This window comes from Hippoglossus stenolepis, chromosome 1, assembly GCF_022539355.2.
Source record: "Hippoglossus stenolepis isolate QCI-W04-F060 chromosome 1, HSTE1.2, whole genome shotgun sequence".
Taxonomy (NCBI): Eukaryota; Metazoa; Chordata; class Actinopteri; order Pleuronectiformes; family Pleuronectidae; genus Hippoglossus; species Hippoglossus stenolepis.
The window spans coordinates 32,607,168-32,622,899 of record NC_061483.1 but is presented as its reverse complement, the minus strand read 5'-3'; the positions used below and the strand labels follow the sequence as shown (position 1 = coordinate 32,622,899).

Genomic DNA, 15,732 nt, shown 5'->3' with positions numbered 1-15,732 from the left:
TGTAAACCTTCAATCAGAGGGTAGAAGTTAAAATTCCCCATGTAGAGGATGCGAGTCATCATTGGTAATGGAGCTGGCTATCCTCTGTAGCTGTCTGGTGTAAAGACAGGTTACCAAACCATGACCCCAAAGAAAAAGATAAAACAGACTCAATAAAAGCATGATAAAAAAGTGTCAGCATGGTTTTGTCAATATTAAAATAGGACATTTTCCTTAAACAGTACAAACGCTGGTAACCCTTTTTGCACAAAGCTTCACTGTTTACTTCAAAGTTCAGTTTGGACTCAACAATAGTCCAAAGGTATTTATACGATTCCACACATTCCCCAGTCTGACCTTTGATAAAAGTGTCTTCGTGTGTGTGCAAGTTTTCTGAAATCGATGACCATATCCTTGGTTTTTGAAATGTTAAGTTCCAGACTCCCCTGTAACTCCAGTATGTCCAGATTGGCCCAAGTTTGAACTGACATATTTTTCAGGACTAAATGATTGTAAAAGCCAGGAGTGACCTGCAAGCTATTCAGGAAGCAGTACTCAGTGAAGTGAGGTGACCAAAATAACAGGTTGGGCTAGTATTGTTAAGTGTTGAAAAATATATTTTAATCACTCTCTGTCGCTTCAATTTATCATTGTTTGAAGTAAATACAGAGAAAACTTCCCTTCACACAGAATACAGCCTCTCCTCGACATGCCAATTTTGCTAACCGAAGTCTTCTCAGATCGGCTTCCGATATCTTAGTTTGGGGCGTGCCAGATTAGCTGTTAGGTGTGCATTATGCTGACGATCTGCACTGTGACGTTGGCTATATGTGGACGTATCAGAGAAAGCGATGATAAGGCTCTTCAGCAGATTCCGTGTTTACTGCCGGAGATAGGTGCTCCCCCACTGGTTCAAATTAGTTTTATTCACTGCGCAGTGCAGACAGCATCGAAGGAAGGCAACACAATTCTATCTACTTGTCAATTAGGAGAGACTTTTATGCCATCACATCGAGGTAAAACTAAAACAATAGATTGTGGATTGAGTCGAACAAAGGGTCTGCGTGAGGACAAAAGGTGAATGCAATTTAGGGAGTCCTGGAAAGGCTAATTTACAATACAAAGTGATCCTTTCAACCAGAATCCCAATAGCTAATCTCCTCACCCCCTATGCTAAGGTGATATTTCTGTCGACATCGGCGGGGTGGGGGGGGACTCTGGTAATTTCAATACACATGTAGGCAAGAAAGTCGTCTCACAGGTCAGCTTCCTGGAAAAGTTGATCCCTGATAATGAATTAAAAAACATTTTGTCTCACCCAGACCACAGTGTCATGTAGAGGAATAAAGGAACCATTGTTGGTTTTCAGTGTTCTGTCCGTTTTTCCTTAATTTGTTTAGTTCAGATAATAACTTCAGTTTGTCGTCAGTCTATCCAAAGTCTGTTTTCAACTGTACCCCATTTCTCCACTCTTTGTCTTCAGTCTGTTTACACTGACCCTAGTCTGTCCACTGTCTGTCTTTAGTTGGTTCATAGTCTGTAAACAAGAATCCACAATCTTTTTTCAGGTTGTCCCGAGTCCTTCTATAGTCAACACATTGTCTGTCTTCAGTCCGTTTACAATGTGTTCAATGTGTGGCTTTAGTCTGCCATCATTCTATAAGTGGTCTGGTTTTAGTCTGCCCTTAGTTCAAAATCTATAACTGTCAGTGTTTAGTGTGTTTACGGTCTGTCTTCAGACTGTTTAATGCTTTCTGTCTGTCTTTAGATATCTTGTTAATGCATTAGAAGGGGAAAGAGAAAATCTGTAGATTCTTACCATTGAAGAAAGTAAAGGCTCAGTTCCATCCTTTTGTCTGTCCCATAGCTCAAAGCCTTCCTGAAACGCACATAAGGTAAACATTATAACTACACATACCGTACAGGAAAAGCATTTCGTTGTGTCTATAGCTGCTTTCAGACATGCACTGGACTCTGCAGATCCTCTGTATTTTCTACGGAGGAGGTGTATGTGTGAACGCAAATGTCTGAGGGAGACACTCAGTAATTTCTATGGACTTTATCTGCTTGACCTCCTAGTATAAAGTCCGTACAAATCCAGAAGAAGTCAGTGTGTGAACACAGCAGGGAATCCCCTGCTGGATTCACTGCAAGCGAGTTGCGGGGTTGATGACGCTTCTAACATGAGACAGATGCAAAAATGAAATCCTATAATGACGCTATTATACAAAGCGACTTACCATAAGTGCATTCAACCATGAAGGTACAAACCAAGAACAACAAGAATCAAGTAAGTACAATTTGCTTCAAAAAAGCCAAACTACAAGTGCTATATAAATGGAACTAAACAGATTTTTTTTACTTTTATAATGCAATTCAATGTAGCCTACTTGAAAGATTATAGGACAAGATAAACATGTGATTTCTCATAACATATTTTCTAAGTGTGATTTATACACAGGAGAAGGGGAGAAATAAGATAGACAAAAATTAAAGATTACAGAAAAGATGTTGCCTAAATGGCTTAAAATGAATGATTCCAATTTAATTAAAGAATATGGATGAATACAATTATATATCATTGGAAATAGTACACATAAAAATATGCTTTTATCATTCAATTAAAGGATTTATGATGTATGGATTTATGATGTATGGCTGTTTGGAACATATAGTTTGGAACATATAGTTCCTATTGCCAAAATAATGATATTATCACAATATTTACAGAAGATTTGAAAATAATAATGCTCTCAGTCAAATTCTTCTTGAACTTATACAAACTTGTGCTTAAACAAAACATCAACAAGGCCTAACATCTGCCATTAATAACCATAACCCTGACGGAAATTATTTAAGAGGCACTGGATTATATAGGCAAACATGGTAATATAATATTTGTATTAATAACATTACATAGATGGTTCCTTTTTAAATATCATGGTAATTGACAATACTTGTCACTATAAATGTATTAGAAAATATGCTTTGGGGAGTCACTGCATAAATATTTTCAACCAAATGCTCCATGTCTTCTTTGCATCATTCTCGATGGCATATCTACATCTGGTGTTCTATCACCAAAGAAGTCCCATCTTCCAGTAAATTCACAATGTCCAATACAAAGCTGCAGAAATAACAATGTAAGTCTCATGAATTCTACTTGGCCACAAACACCTCAGGAACACATTATCAAATAATATACAGTAGTTAGTATAGATAAAGTTATACTAAATGAGGATATGCGATGTAACTTCCACATAAAACACCTACATAACATTGCAAAAATCAAGCACATCCGGTCAAAACAGATGCAAACAAATTTGTCCATGTATTTATTACTTCGATGCTGAATAATTGTGACTCTTTATTATCAGGCTGCCCCACCAAGTCTCTAAGGACTCTCAAGCTGATCAAAAATGCTGCAGCACGACTACTTACAAGAACAACAAAAAGTGATCATACAATGCCTATAAAAAGTATTCACCGCCCTTGGATGTTTCACCCTTTTGTTGCTTTTATACATGAAATCATGGTCAATATAATTTGGCTTTTTTGACAAGAATTTGCAAAAAAAACCTCTTTAATATCAAAGTGAAAACAGATTTTTACAAAATAATGTCACTTAATTAAAAATATATAAGTTAAAGTAAATGATTGCATAAATATTCACCCCCTTCAGGTCAGTATTTGGTAGATGCACCTTTGGCTGCAATCACAGCACTGAGTCTGTGTGGATATGTCTCAATCAGGCTGGCACATCTGGACACTACAATTTTTCTCCATTCTTCCTTGCAAAACAGCTCAAGCTCTGTCAGGTTGCTCGGGGATCGGGCGTGAACAGCTCTTTTCAAGTCCAGCCACAAATTCTCGATTGGATTGAGATCTTGGCTTTGACTTGGCCACTCCAGAACATTCACCTTGTTGTCTTTGAACCATTTCTGTGTAGCTTTTGCTGTATGCTTGGGGTCGTTGTCTTGCTGGAAAATAAATCTTCTCCCAAGTCGTAGTTCTCTTGCAGACTGAGTCAGATTATCCTCCAGGATTTGGTGATATTTTTCTGCATTCATGTTCCCCTCTACCTTTACAAGCCTTCCAGGGCCTGCTGCTGAGAAGTATCCCCAGAGCATGATGCTGCCACCACCATGCTTCACGGTGGAGATGGTGTGTTTGTGGTGATGTGCAGTGTTTGGTGTTCACCAAACATAGCATCTAGTCTGATGGCCAAAAAGCTAAATTTTTGTCTCATCAGACCAAAGAACCTTCTTCCAATTGACCTTGGAGTCTCCCACATGCCTTTGGGCGAACTCCAGGGGAGATTTCATATGAGCTTTTTTCAACAGTGGCTTTCTCTTTGCCACTCTCCCATACAGCTTCGACTGGTGAATAACCCGGGCAACAGTTGTTGTATGTACAGTCTCTCCCATCTGAGCCACTGAAGCTTTTAACTCCTTCAGAGTGGTCGTAGGTGTCTTGGTGGCCTCCCTCAGCAGTCTTCTTCTTGCCCGGTCACTCAGTTTGTGAGGATGGACAGCTCTAGGCAGATTTAAACAAGTGCCATACTCCTTCCATTTCTTAATGATGGATTTAACTGAACTCTGTGGGATGTCCAATGAGTTGGAAATCTTTTTGTAGCCATCTCCTGACTTTTCAATGATCTTTTCTCTGAGTTGCTTGGAGTGTTCTTTTGTCTTCATGTTGCAATTGTAGCAGGAATCCTGATGAACCAGAGACTGGACCACCCAGACACAGGTGTTTTTATACTACAATCACTTGACACACATCAACTGCACTCAGGTGATCTCCATTTCACTAATTGTGACACTGCTGGCATCAACTAGCTGGACCTCTGTTGAATTAGGTCAGTCACTTTAAAGGGGGTGAATATTTATGCAAACACTTATTTTACACTATATATTTTTAATTAATTGACATTAGTTTGTAAAAATCTGTTTTCACTTTGACATGAAAGAAGCTTTTTTTGCAAATTCTTGTCAAAAAAGCCAAATTATATTGACCATGATTTCATGTATAAAAGCAACAAAAGGGTGAAACATCCAAGGGGGGTGAATACTTTTTATAGGCATTGTATAACTCCTTTAATAGCTTCTTTTCATTGGCTCCATGTAAAATCCACAATAGAATTTAAGAAATTAGAATGTAATTCCTAAGTTACAAAGCCCACCAGAGCTGCTCATGGGGGACTACTCTTATAATACTATAAGAGTATGGTCTATAGAGAGCATGGTGTCTAAATGAAAAGATCCTTGAGATACATTGGTTATGATTTGGTGCTATTCACAAAAACTGAATTGAGTTGACTTGACTCAGTAATCTGGTATCCCTCCACAATATGAAAATAAATAATTATATATATATATATGGTCCCCGTGGTAGTAGAGCATTAGGGGCTTTGACCCCCAAACTGACCCACATCTGAAGTTTATGTGCAGATGAGTGCAGTCCTAAGAACAGCTAAGAAAATGCAAAAGTCCTGTAGAGGACCCGAGCTTGAGGAAGAAGACATACTCACCACCACAAGAGGGCTAGAGAGGGACATTTTATATATATATACATGTATACACACTAATGTACATTGTATAATTAGTTGAGAACAAAATGAGGTCACAACGGTCAATGGAAACCAAAATCATTAACCCATTGAGGGCTGGATTCAAAGCCACACTGAAAATCAAAGTACAAAATTGAAATCCCAGGCTGATCCAACTTACGTGAATTTGCCTGTATGCACTCCCAAGAACGTCTGGGCATGCTCCTGATGAGTCAGCATATGTTGTCCCGGAGGATCTCCTCCCAGACCCGGATCAGGGCATCAGTGAGCTCCTCGAAAGTCTGTGATTGTATCTGGCGGCATTGGATGCACCGATATATAACGTCCCATAGGCTCTCCATTGGATTTAGGTCAGGGAAACGTGAGGGCCAGTCAATGGCATCAATGCCTTCGGCATCCAGGAACTGCCTCTGGCCACATGAGGCCGGGCATTGTCCTGCACCAGGAGGAACTCACTGCACTAGCGTGCGGTCTGAAAGCAGTCAAGGTGCCGTTGGCTATGACATGGAGGTCTGTGCGACCCTCCAAGGATATGCCTCCCCAGACCATCACTGACCCACCACCAAACCGGTCATGCTGGATGATGTTACAGGTAGTATAATGTTCACCACGGCGTCTCCAGACTCTTTCACGCCTGTCACATGTACTCAGTGTGAACCTGCTGTCATCTGATACCAATTTTTGTGTTCTCTTGCAAATGCCACCCTCATAATAATCCTCATATCTAAGTTATATTAACTCTGTAGTGAGACTAAAATAAAAACCGTAGCGTTTTATTTCAATAGAAAAAGTATTATGAATTCGTAATATCTCCATTCGAGAGGGTCCCCCCATCGCCATTTTGGATCGTTATATTGCTACAGATGCCCGGAAGGCACAAACGGGTCAGCTGGTCTGGAGTGTAGACACTGAGTATGCTTTTGTTTACTGAATAAGCTGCATGAACAACCGTGGCCGTAAAAAAACGGAGAAGAAGAAGTGGTACCGGGAGGTTGTTATGAAAGGTCTGTAGGAAGTTTGCGAACAGAAAAGACGGAAAATCGAAAGACGGAAAATCCAAAGGAATGGCACAGGCTTCATCTGAGAAGTGAAAGTGAAAGTTAAAGTGAGGCGTCTTGAAAGGGGAAATGAGACAGAAATGAGGATGAACACCGTATTGTCTCCAGGATGGAAAACTACTGAGAGACAAAGAGTTTCTGACACTTAAGTCTCCAGTTTTCTGTTGAACAGGTAATTTGCCACATCAATATAAATTCAATCTGTTGTTTGATAGATTAGTTTTATTACTATGCACCATAAATACAATGTGTGTAGTCAGGCTGATGCTGTTATAGTAACATTTACATTGTTACAGTAGATTCATATTGTTAACTATTCATGCCAAAGATCATTGTAGTACTTGTTGAGACATCCTAGATGTATTCATTTTGTTTAGTGAACTTCCCACCACCTCAGGATGTAAAATAATTTATTACAGGAGAAGACAACTGTCATGTATCACTTATTTTCTTACTGTTCTTTTACAGCTTTCTGACCCTGATACATCAACTTAATAAAAAAAAACTTGAAGATCCGGCTTTGTTTAGCAATGGAGTTTCCACTGGAACACAGGCAAGTTAATGAATTGAAAATTGCAATGTTGATACTCTGATGTTTTATTATCAGAGTATCAGAATCTACCGGTACATGTGAGCAGAGCTCCATTACAGCAACACTCGGCTTATTTTATCACGAAGGAACATTTGCTGGCAGAAATAGTGAGTAACGTTAGTGCATTGGGACAGTGTGACTATTTAACGAGTTGATATAAATACGAGTCGAGCATGGCGGAACACGTGACTCATTCATGCAGACACGTGAAGCGGGACGTCCACAAACGTTGCGTTTTCTAGCAACATTGTGTTCTTTATACTGGAATTTGTCTACATCTGTATAATGACATGTTTTTTCCGGTTTGTCTTTCCAGCCTCTATGATCCATTAGCAAAAAAATAAACTAACACTTTTAACCAGAGAATATGACACTGTGAAATGTTGTCCGCAAAACTAAACATCAGCTCTTCTCTTTTTCTTCTCTGTTTTAATGGTGAATCAGATGGATCATTGTTGCCAGCTCCTGCTCTGTTATTCAACCTGCTGATATAATTATAATAACTACACAGGAACAGTTACTTGCCTGGTAAATTAAAATGTCTATGTAGTATGTTTAAGTATTTCTATTTTCTTCTGCTTTGCATTAGCCTTTTGTCTCTCTCTTCCTCCCTTCGTCTGTTTCCATTTCTCCCTATCTCCTCCTTACACTCACCCTTTTCGACCTCTGCATCTAGCTCTCGCCTGTGTGTGTGTGTTTATGTGCGCGATGTGTTTTTCTAATTATTTAATAACTTCATGTTAACTGATCAATCTCTCTAAATTTATTACAGAAATTTGTGAATGCCAAAGTGTGCTGTACTGTACACAAGAGCGTCCTGTCCGACTGCTCCTGTGTCTGTTGTCCAACCTGTCTGTGAATGCAGGTAAAGGGGGCCATCATAAAGTTTATTTTTTATTTTACTTTTTGACGTCTGTAAGGGTCCAGCTAAAGTATATCTACCAAATTCCCTTGTGTTTTTTTGTTAGCTAGAGCAGCAGATACCTTTGTCCATTTGTAGGTCATTTAGACTGCAGGTCCATCGTCAAAAATTTGATGTGGGTTTTTTTTGGGTGGGGCAAATGTGGAATTGTAAGCTGTGTAGCAAATCTACATCTTCTAGATATGTCCTACTGAAACATCTTAGACCTTAGAGTCAAAGGCAGCGCTACCCGTGCCCACACACAAACTGCCCATGTACTTTTAAGACATGGAATGCTATGCATATTCATTTAAGTAGAGTCCATCCTAAACAAAATTCCCAGGAGCTGCTGGAACTGTCAACATTCAGATGTATGTTTTGCACTTGCAGCAGTCTATCTACTGAAAGAGATTATTTCATAAACATTGGCACTCATTTGAAGAGTAATGAAACTGTTGTATGTTTATTGGTTGCAGTTTTAAAACAAATGTATATGGAACCTTTCACTCTCACAAAAACAGAAAGCACAACCCACATACCTTGAAAAATTTCAGGCCAGGTGTAGTTACAACCAATCCAGTTTCCTCTGATAGTCCAGAGGAAGATGCATATCATCTAAATGACTCTGCAGTTGAAGCAGACCCTGCATGTTCAAGTAGTGATGTGGATTTAAACAAGAACTTCCCTGAAGTAACTGAGCAAAATTTTGCTGCAGCATTGCTCAAGTTGGAGCATTTTGCACATGTGCCAGGCAGAAAAGTGGATGAGTTTTTAGAGGAACTGCATTACTTGTCAAGTTCAGCAACATTGCCTCTCTCCATTAACGTTCTTGAGTGTATTTCAGAAACATAATACCACAACTGATATAGATGTGTTAACTGAAGTAGCCACTGCTCTGTGCACATCTAACCCCTTGCTCAAAGCCATAGGGAAAGATGGGCCCCTGAGCACATCTTATCTTCGCAACCAGTATTATAAAAAACACTTTAAGGTTGTAGAGCCCATTGAGTACATATTTGATGCCAAGGAAAAACAAAGTTTTCAATATGTGCCTGTACTGAAGTCTTTGCAGCAGCTCTTTGATAGAAGCGATGTTGTGGACAGGGTAGTTGAAAACCACAAAGCACAGCAGACTAATAGGCAGCATACTGAGCAGCAAACTTACAAATCATCTCAGGATGGTTCTCACTTCCAGGAGAACAGTTTCTGTCCGGGGATGAGTTGAGAATCTTGATAACTTTATATGTAGATGACTTTGAGATCTGCAATCCCCTGGGTACTTCACGCAGGAAACATAAGCTTTGTGGAATCTACTGGAGCTTGAGTAATTTGCCTCCAGGTTCACATTCATCACTTTCCTCAATTTACTTGGCAGTCCTGTATAAATCTGATGATGTGAAAAAGCATGGTTTTGACAATGTCTTACATCCTCTGCTTCGAGATATGAAAACTCTGGAGGAAGAAGGAGTTTTCATTCCGTTGCTCGGAAGATGTCTTAAAGGAACGATTCAGGTTGTTGCAGCAGATAACCTGGGTGCTCACAGTTTAGCTGGTTTCAATGAGAGCTTTTCTGGTGGGTATATCTGTCGATTTTGCACAGGAACAAGAAAAGACATCCAAACAAAAGATGTAAAGTCGGGTGCATTTAGTCTCCGAACAAGGGAACTCCATGACTCTCATGTGAAATCAGCTCAGGAGAACAGTGCAAGTTGTTTCGGAGTGAAAAGCCATTGTGTTATCACCAAAACTCTTTCCCACTTCAGTGTTCTCACAGGTTATCCCCCAGATGTTATGCATGATGTTTTCGAGGGCATGGTGCCGGTAGAGCTTGCACGGTGCTTGGCATTGCTGATATCCCAAAAATATTTTAGTCTTGAAACCCTCAACCAGTCCATCTTGCATTTCCCTTACAAGTGGGGAGACAAGACCAACAAGCCACATGTGATCCCACACGTTTTCAACAAGGAAAACAATTGGTGGCAATGCTCGTGAAAACTGGGCTCTTTTGCAACTACTCCCATTCATAATTGGGCATCTTGTGCCTGAGGGTGAAATGGCTCAGCAAATACTGTTGGACTTGAAAGACATTGTAGAGCTTGTCATTGTTCCAGCACATACTGATGAGTCCATTGCCTATCTTGAGGGCAAAATTTCAGAGCACAGACAAAAATACCAAGAACTGTTCCCTGACCTGCAGCTCCTTCCAAAACATCATTATTTGGAGCACTATCCCCAGCTGATCAGGATGTTTGGTCCTCTTGTGGGACACTGGACCATGCGATTTGAGGCTAAGCACAGTTTTTTAAAGCAGGTTGCATGACACACCAATTGCTTTAAATATGTGCCCCTCTCGCTAGCTGTTAAGCATCAGCTCATGATTTCACATCATTTGAGATCGTCTAGTTTCGAAAAAACTGCCCTAGAAGTAACAAATGTCTCAACCTTTTCTGTTGATGTTTTGAAACAAGTAGTAGTTGACTATTGAGCAGAAATTCCCTGGTACGACTGAAGTCCACCTTACTAAGTGTGTGTCAAGCAAAGGTGTAAATTTCAGAAATGGAATGATAGTCGCTCAAGTTGCCTGCCTGATTTCGGAGAGATAGTTCAGATTTGTGTTGTGCAGGAGAAACTGTGTTTCATTGTAAGAAGGCTTTTTGGATGGTACAGGGAATATTTCAGAGCCTTTGAGCTGAGTGCATGTCCAGCTAGAGAAACGGTTTTGATTGAGCTTCGTGAACTGGCTGATGACTGCCCTTTGACCGACTACTTTGTTGGACCTCTCAGATTGGGGACATTAAAAAGACATATTATCACATAAGGTATGTTAATCTTTATATTAAATGTCAAATGGCTTTGTTCAAGTTCTGACCAATTTTAGGCTTATCTTCTCTTTCCTCATTTGCAGACTTTGGTGAAATGGCTGATCTAGTGAAGCTCTGAATCATTCTGGGAGAAAATAATTCCCAGAGATTGATCCTTCCAGGCGGGATACCAGAGTCTATCAGTGACCTCGCACACCAAATAAAGCAGCAGTGTGGAGTAGAAGGGGACTCCAGGCTTCAATTCATTAATTATGAGTTTGGGAATGAATTCACCAACTTGCTCTCAATGTCAAATGTCCAGGACAAAAGTACCCTCAAGGTCATATTTGATTCCTTTGCATCTGTCCAGCATGATGGCTCTCTGCCCCCTCCCTACCCAGCTGCTGCTGCCACCTTTCGATCTCCAGATGACTCCTCGTCCCTTTCTTCTGGTAGCTCACATGATGCAGAAATACTGTCTTCACTGGAGTCCACTTCCTGCAGATCCTCTGGATGGCCCATTATCTTCAATGTTCCTCGGTTCTCCTATGATGCTGAGCTGCAGCTGGAAAGGGCCAACACTGCTTTCAAAGAAACTGGAACTTTGTTAAGTCCTGATACCCAACTAAAAGCCATTCTTGATGGCTTAACTGAAACTATTGTCAAGTACAAAGTGTACCTCTCCGACCGTGAGTTTGAGGAGGTAGCTGAAGCTCTTGTATCAGCACATCCATGTTTGAAAGAGCCAGGCTCAGTCACTGGATTTGGCGGCTGGAAGACGAGCTTGAAATATAAACTTGGTAACTACCGAACAAAGCTCAGGCGGCTTGGCTGCCCAGAAGTCACAGTAAATGCCCTTACCCACAAACCTGATGGCAAATGCAGTCCTGCCTATGGTGTGAAGAGGCCAAAAAAAGCAGAAGCGAATTACTGCCCTGCATATCCGTCTGGTGAAACAGCCGAGACACAAGAAGGACTAAGAGTGGCCCTCCTCTCAGAAGTGAAGAAAAAAAACAATGAGGAGAATGTGGCGAAAATGATGGACAAAACCTTTGCTTACAGGAGGCAAGAAGTAGTTTGGGAGGCACCAATGACAGCTGATTTCAAAATGAGGTGGCCGGCTCTCTTCCATGTGCGTGAGGTAAGTAAATGACTGTGTGAAGGAACATCCCCTTGTCTGACCTGCTAAATCAAACATGTACCAGTGAAATCAAAATAGCCAAACTTAATTTTGTCTTTTTTTTTTCTTTTTCTCAATTTGTAGGTGTGTGTGGAATTGAAGAGAATCACAACAATCCATTTAGAGTCAAGGTTCTTCTCTGAGCTGGATGCTAACTCTGCAGACCTAATCAAGGTGTTTGCCAAGAAAGGTGGAGTTCAAGGGAGACAGATCAGAAGCATCATGGTACCCATGACTGAGGTATAATAATGGAAAAGTGACTGAGAGACACTCAAATAACCTCTTGTACATTTGTAAATTTAACATTAAACGGATGCATGCATTTAGTTGAGAAAAGGTGTATGCTTGCTTCAGCTTGAAAAATTAAAAACAATGAATGAAACAAATTAATTTCTCACACTTATCCTGGAAGTCCAGGTATGAGATATAATAATCCCTGATAGGAGGCAATGTTTGAGGCAGATGAACTGCCAAAAAAATCCCATAGAATTTGATAAATATGAAAAAAAATACAGTTGGTATAATTGGTGGGTTTGTGCACATGGACAAGTAGTACTACTAGGCTTTAATTATTGTATGTAGTAAATATATTTCTCTAACTGTACAATGCTTTAAAAGAGAATGTATATTGTATGAAGACATAGTAAAGATTTGTCTCCAATATGTTAAATATGTGAGGGGGGTCAAAGAGTTAAAATTATTTATTTATAATAATTACTGCATACATATCTACATCTTTTCATGTTGTGATGACCTGTGAATCTTGCATCAGGTGTGTGAAAGCAACTATACTGGTTGGTCAAGATGGTTTTCCGAACGTGTTTTTTCTTAATTTTTTCTCATATTCTCTCTAATCTGCATACTTAGACTGACAGCATTGATGTCAAAAGAGAATGCATACTGAAAGGTCTTTGTGTCTACTTGAATGAAGATCCAGAGAAGCTGGTGAGAGAGTACCTGGTATTGTTAGGATTTTAATAATATAATTAGACACTATAGCCCCGAAAAGGATCGATTTTACGCGCACCATGTTTGTACCTTAACAGAAAGAATTAATGTTTTGTTATGTGTTAGGACTGTAATCCGTGGCATACAATACACTGTACTTAAACTTGTTCTCATACATAAACCTTTATATATATTACAGTATTCCTTTAGCTTTATTCAAGCTCCAACAACACCGTATCTGCAAAACTACTAAAGACTCAAAAAGCTTCAGCCGGATAAAGGCTTGTTTTTAATACACAAAACTTAACACTGTCAGAATGTGAAGATTTGCCCAGTTACTATCAAAGGAGGGACGAACCTGGGAGCGGCTCCTCATCATTGGTGGATTCCAGTTCCAAGATGCTGGGACCACGCCTTCTACCAACTATTATAAATATTGCACCTGTCGTCCGTTTGGGGCGACTCTTGACTACCCTGAGCTACTGACTAAAGCCGAGGCTGTGTATTGAGTGCCCATAGCTATGCTGTACCTTTTCATTGCTTCTAAATAAATACTTTTTGAACCAAACCAAGACCGACTCTTCTCATACCTAAGGATCAAAGAACACGACAAAAGTATGTTGATTTAACTTAATCTTCACTATGAGGATGATCATGGTTAATTTTCCTTTGAATTCACATTGCCCTTAAAACTTTCAAAATATCAGCTCTAAAAACATTTGGAATGTATTTACTTAGTTTATTTGAAGATAGTTGGTGATAGCTGTTTTACATTAATAGTGTAAAAATGACACGTGCTATAAAATATGGAATATAATGCACATAATGAAATATTATTTCTCTTATTAATTTCTTTTCTTATTAATTACAGAGCGATGATGAAAGCAGTCTGGCAGAGACGGTCTTTGGAATCTTCGTCATTTGACACCACAGTGCAGGGCCCAGTGAGGACCCAGATGATGTCAGAATTATTCTGGAGGGTGTAAAGGTGTTGGATGAATTGAGGTATGTGCCTTTTGCAGTGGCAATGTTGCTTGCACTCGTTTATGCTTTAAACCTGAGCTACCCCAGAGAGCTAAAATACACCTTTGAAGCTCTGCAGAAGATCATTATGAAACAAGATGGAAACAAACTTTCCACAAAAGTGCAAGCTCTCAAAACATTGCTTTCCCGTTAATAACCACACAAGGTACATGACTTAGCTCATCCTCACCTTAGGAAAAACACCTGGTGATTGCTTTATATAGGTGACTGACGATGAGTAAAAATCTTGTTCAATCAAAACATAATTGAAGTTAAAATACTCAGAGTGTAAGAAGGTTTTCAATGATTCTCTAAAGTTTATTTTTTTTCTTCAACAATGTTTTTGATTGCCCATATGTCAAAATGTGCCTAACTGTGAAATGTTATGTTTTTTTACCAAGGTAAAGTAGCATTTTGTTGGCACTTAAAAATAAGTGAAGCGGTGTTTTGTTTAAAATGTTCTCAATTTTCCAGTCTTGACACTGAGCAGGCTCTAGAATTCATTGAACCTCCGTTTCTGATAATGTAATTGTTCACTGTTAACATTCTAAATATGTTGTACTGATGTTTAAGTGGAGTGTGAAATGCTTCAAGGGGAATGGGAGTCTAATGCTGGCCTCACACTGCAAGGTTATTGTACGCCCTATTGGCCCCTCCCAACAATCGACAGAAAAATCTGGTCTGCGACCTTGTCAGTCCTGATTGAGTGGGGTACAGATCAATCTTAAGCCTTGATCGGCTCAAATAGGGTCGGGGGGGTTCCCCGTTCATTTTAAAACAATTTAGAAATTTGTTGAGTCAGAACTTTCCAAAACTTTCAATCTCTGACCGCTCCCTCGGCCACGATAATTCGAATGGAATCCTGTAATATGTGATGGCTACTAGGCAGCGCCCCATTTCTTAACACCACTTTACTGTTCAGATAATCACTGAATACTTTTGTAGATTTGCTTCTTTATGTTGTTAGTACTAAGATCCATTCTGTTTGGACGTTTTTCAATTTCTCAAAAAAGAAAAGTATATTTTTATATTTATGAGCACCTGAAAGTGTTAACAATGTCTTTCTGTTTGCACTTTGAATAATAAGGGAAGCAATGTGTTGATTTTAAGAGAAAGTATTTTTTTAATGTTGTTTACAAGCACCTGAAAGTGTTAAACATTGTGTTTTTGAAGAAATACAATTTGATTGCCTCATCCACAGTTTGTCTTTTCTTGTTTCCATCCTTTAAAACATATAATTTTGTTTTGTTACTGTTCACATTGTTTCCACTAAACAGCTATTTGAATTGATTTAATTAGATCATGGAAAGTATTTCCATGTGATTTAATGGCTTTCTTTTAGCACAAAGCAATTCTGTTGGGCCAACTTAATTTTTTGGAGATAAATTAACTCCATTTAATAGTTCAAATTTAATAATTTGATATCAGTTGGATCAACTCTATTAAATTAAGTTAGACCTAATTCAACTAACTATTAAATCAAGTTGGATCTAATTCAACTAACTAAATTGAATCAACTGTAAGAAATTGCACTAACCCAACCTAAGAACATTATGTTAGACCAACAGAATTGCTTGATACTGAAAGAAACCCATTTAATCATGTGGAAATACTTTCCATGATTTTTTAAAGTAAATTCAAAGGGTTTATTTGCCAGTAATGTTGAGCAATATGTATA

General features: G+C 39.2%; 1 protein-coding gene across 1 annotated transcript in view; it reads right to left on the bottom strand.

Annotated features, from left to right (window-relative positions):
- The window catches only part of LOC118106041 (anoctamin-9), a 207,854-nt gene that overhangs the window by 171,199 nt on the left and 20,923 nt on the right, over nt 1-15,732 (bottom strand). Inside the window, exon 3 of the mRNA XM_047339454.1 lies at nt 1,799-1,858. Within this exon, the coding sequence (XP_047195410.1) occupies nt 1,799-1,858 (60 nt within the window). The remainder of the gene's footprint in view (nt 1-1,798; nt 1,859-15,732) is intronic.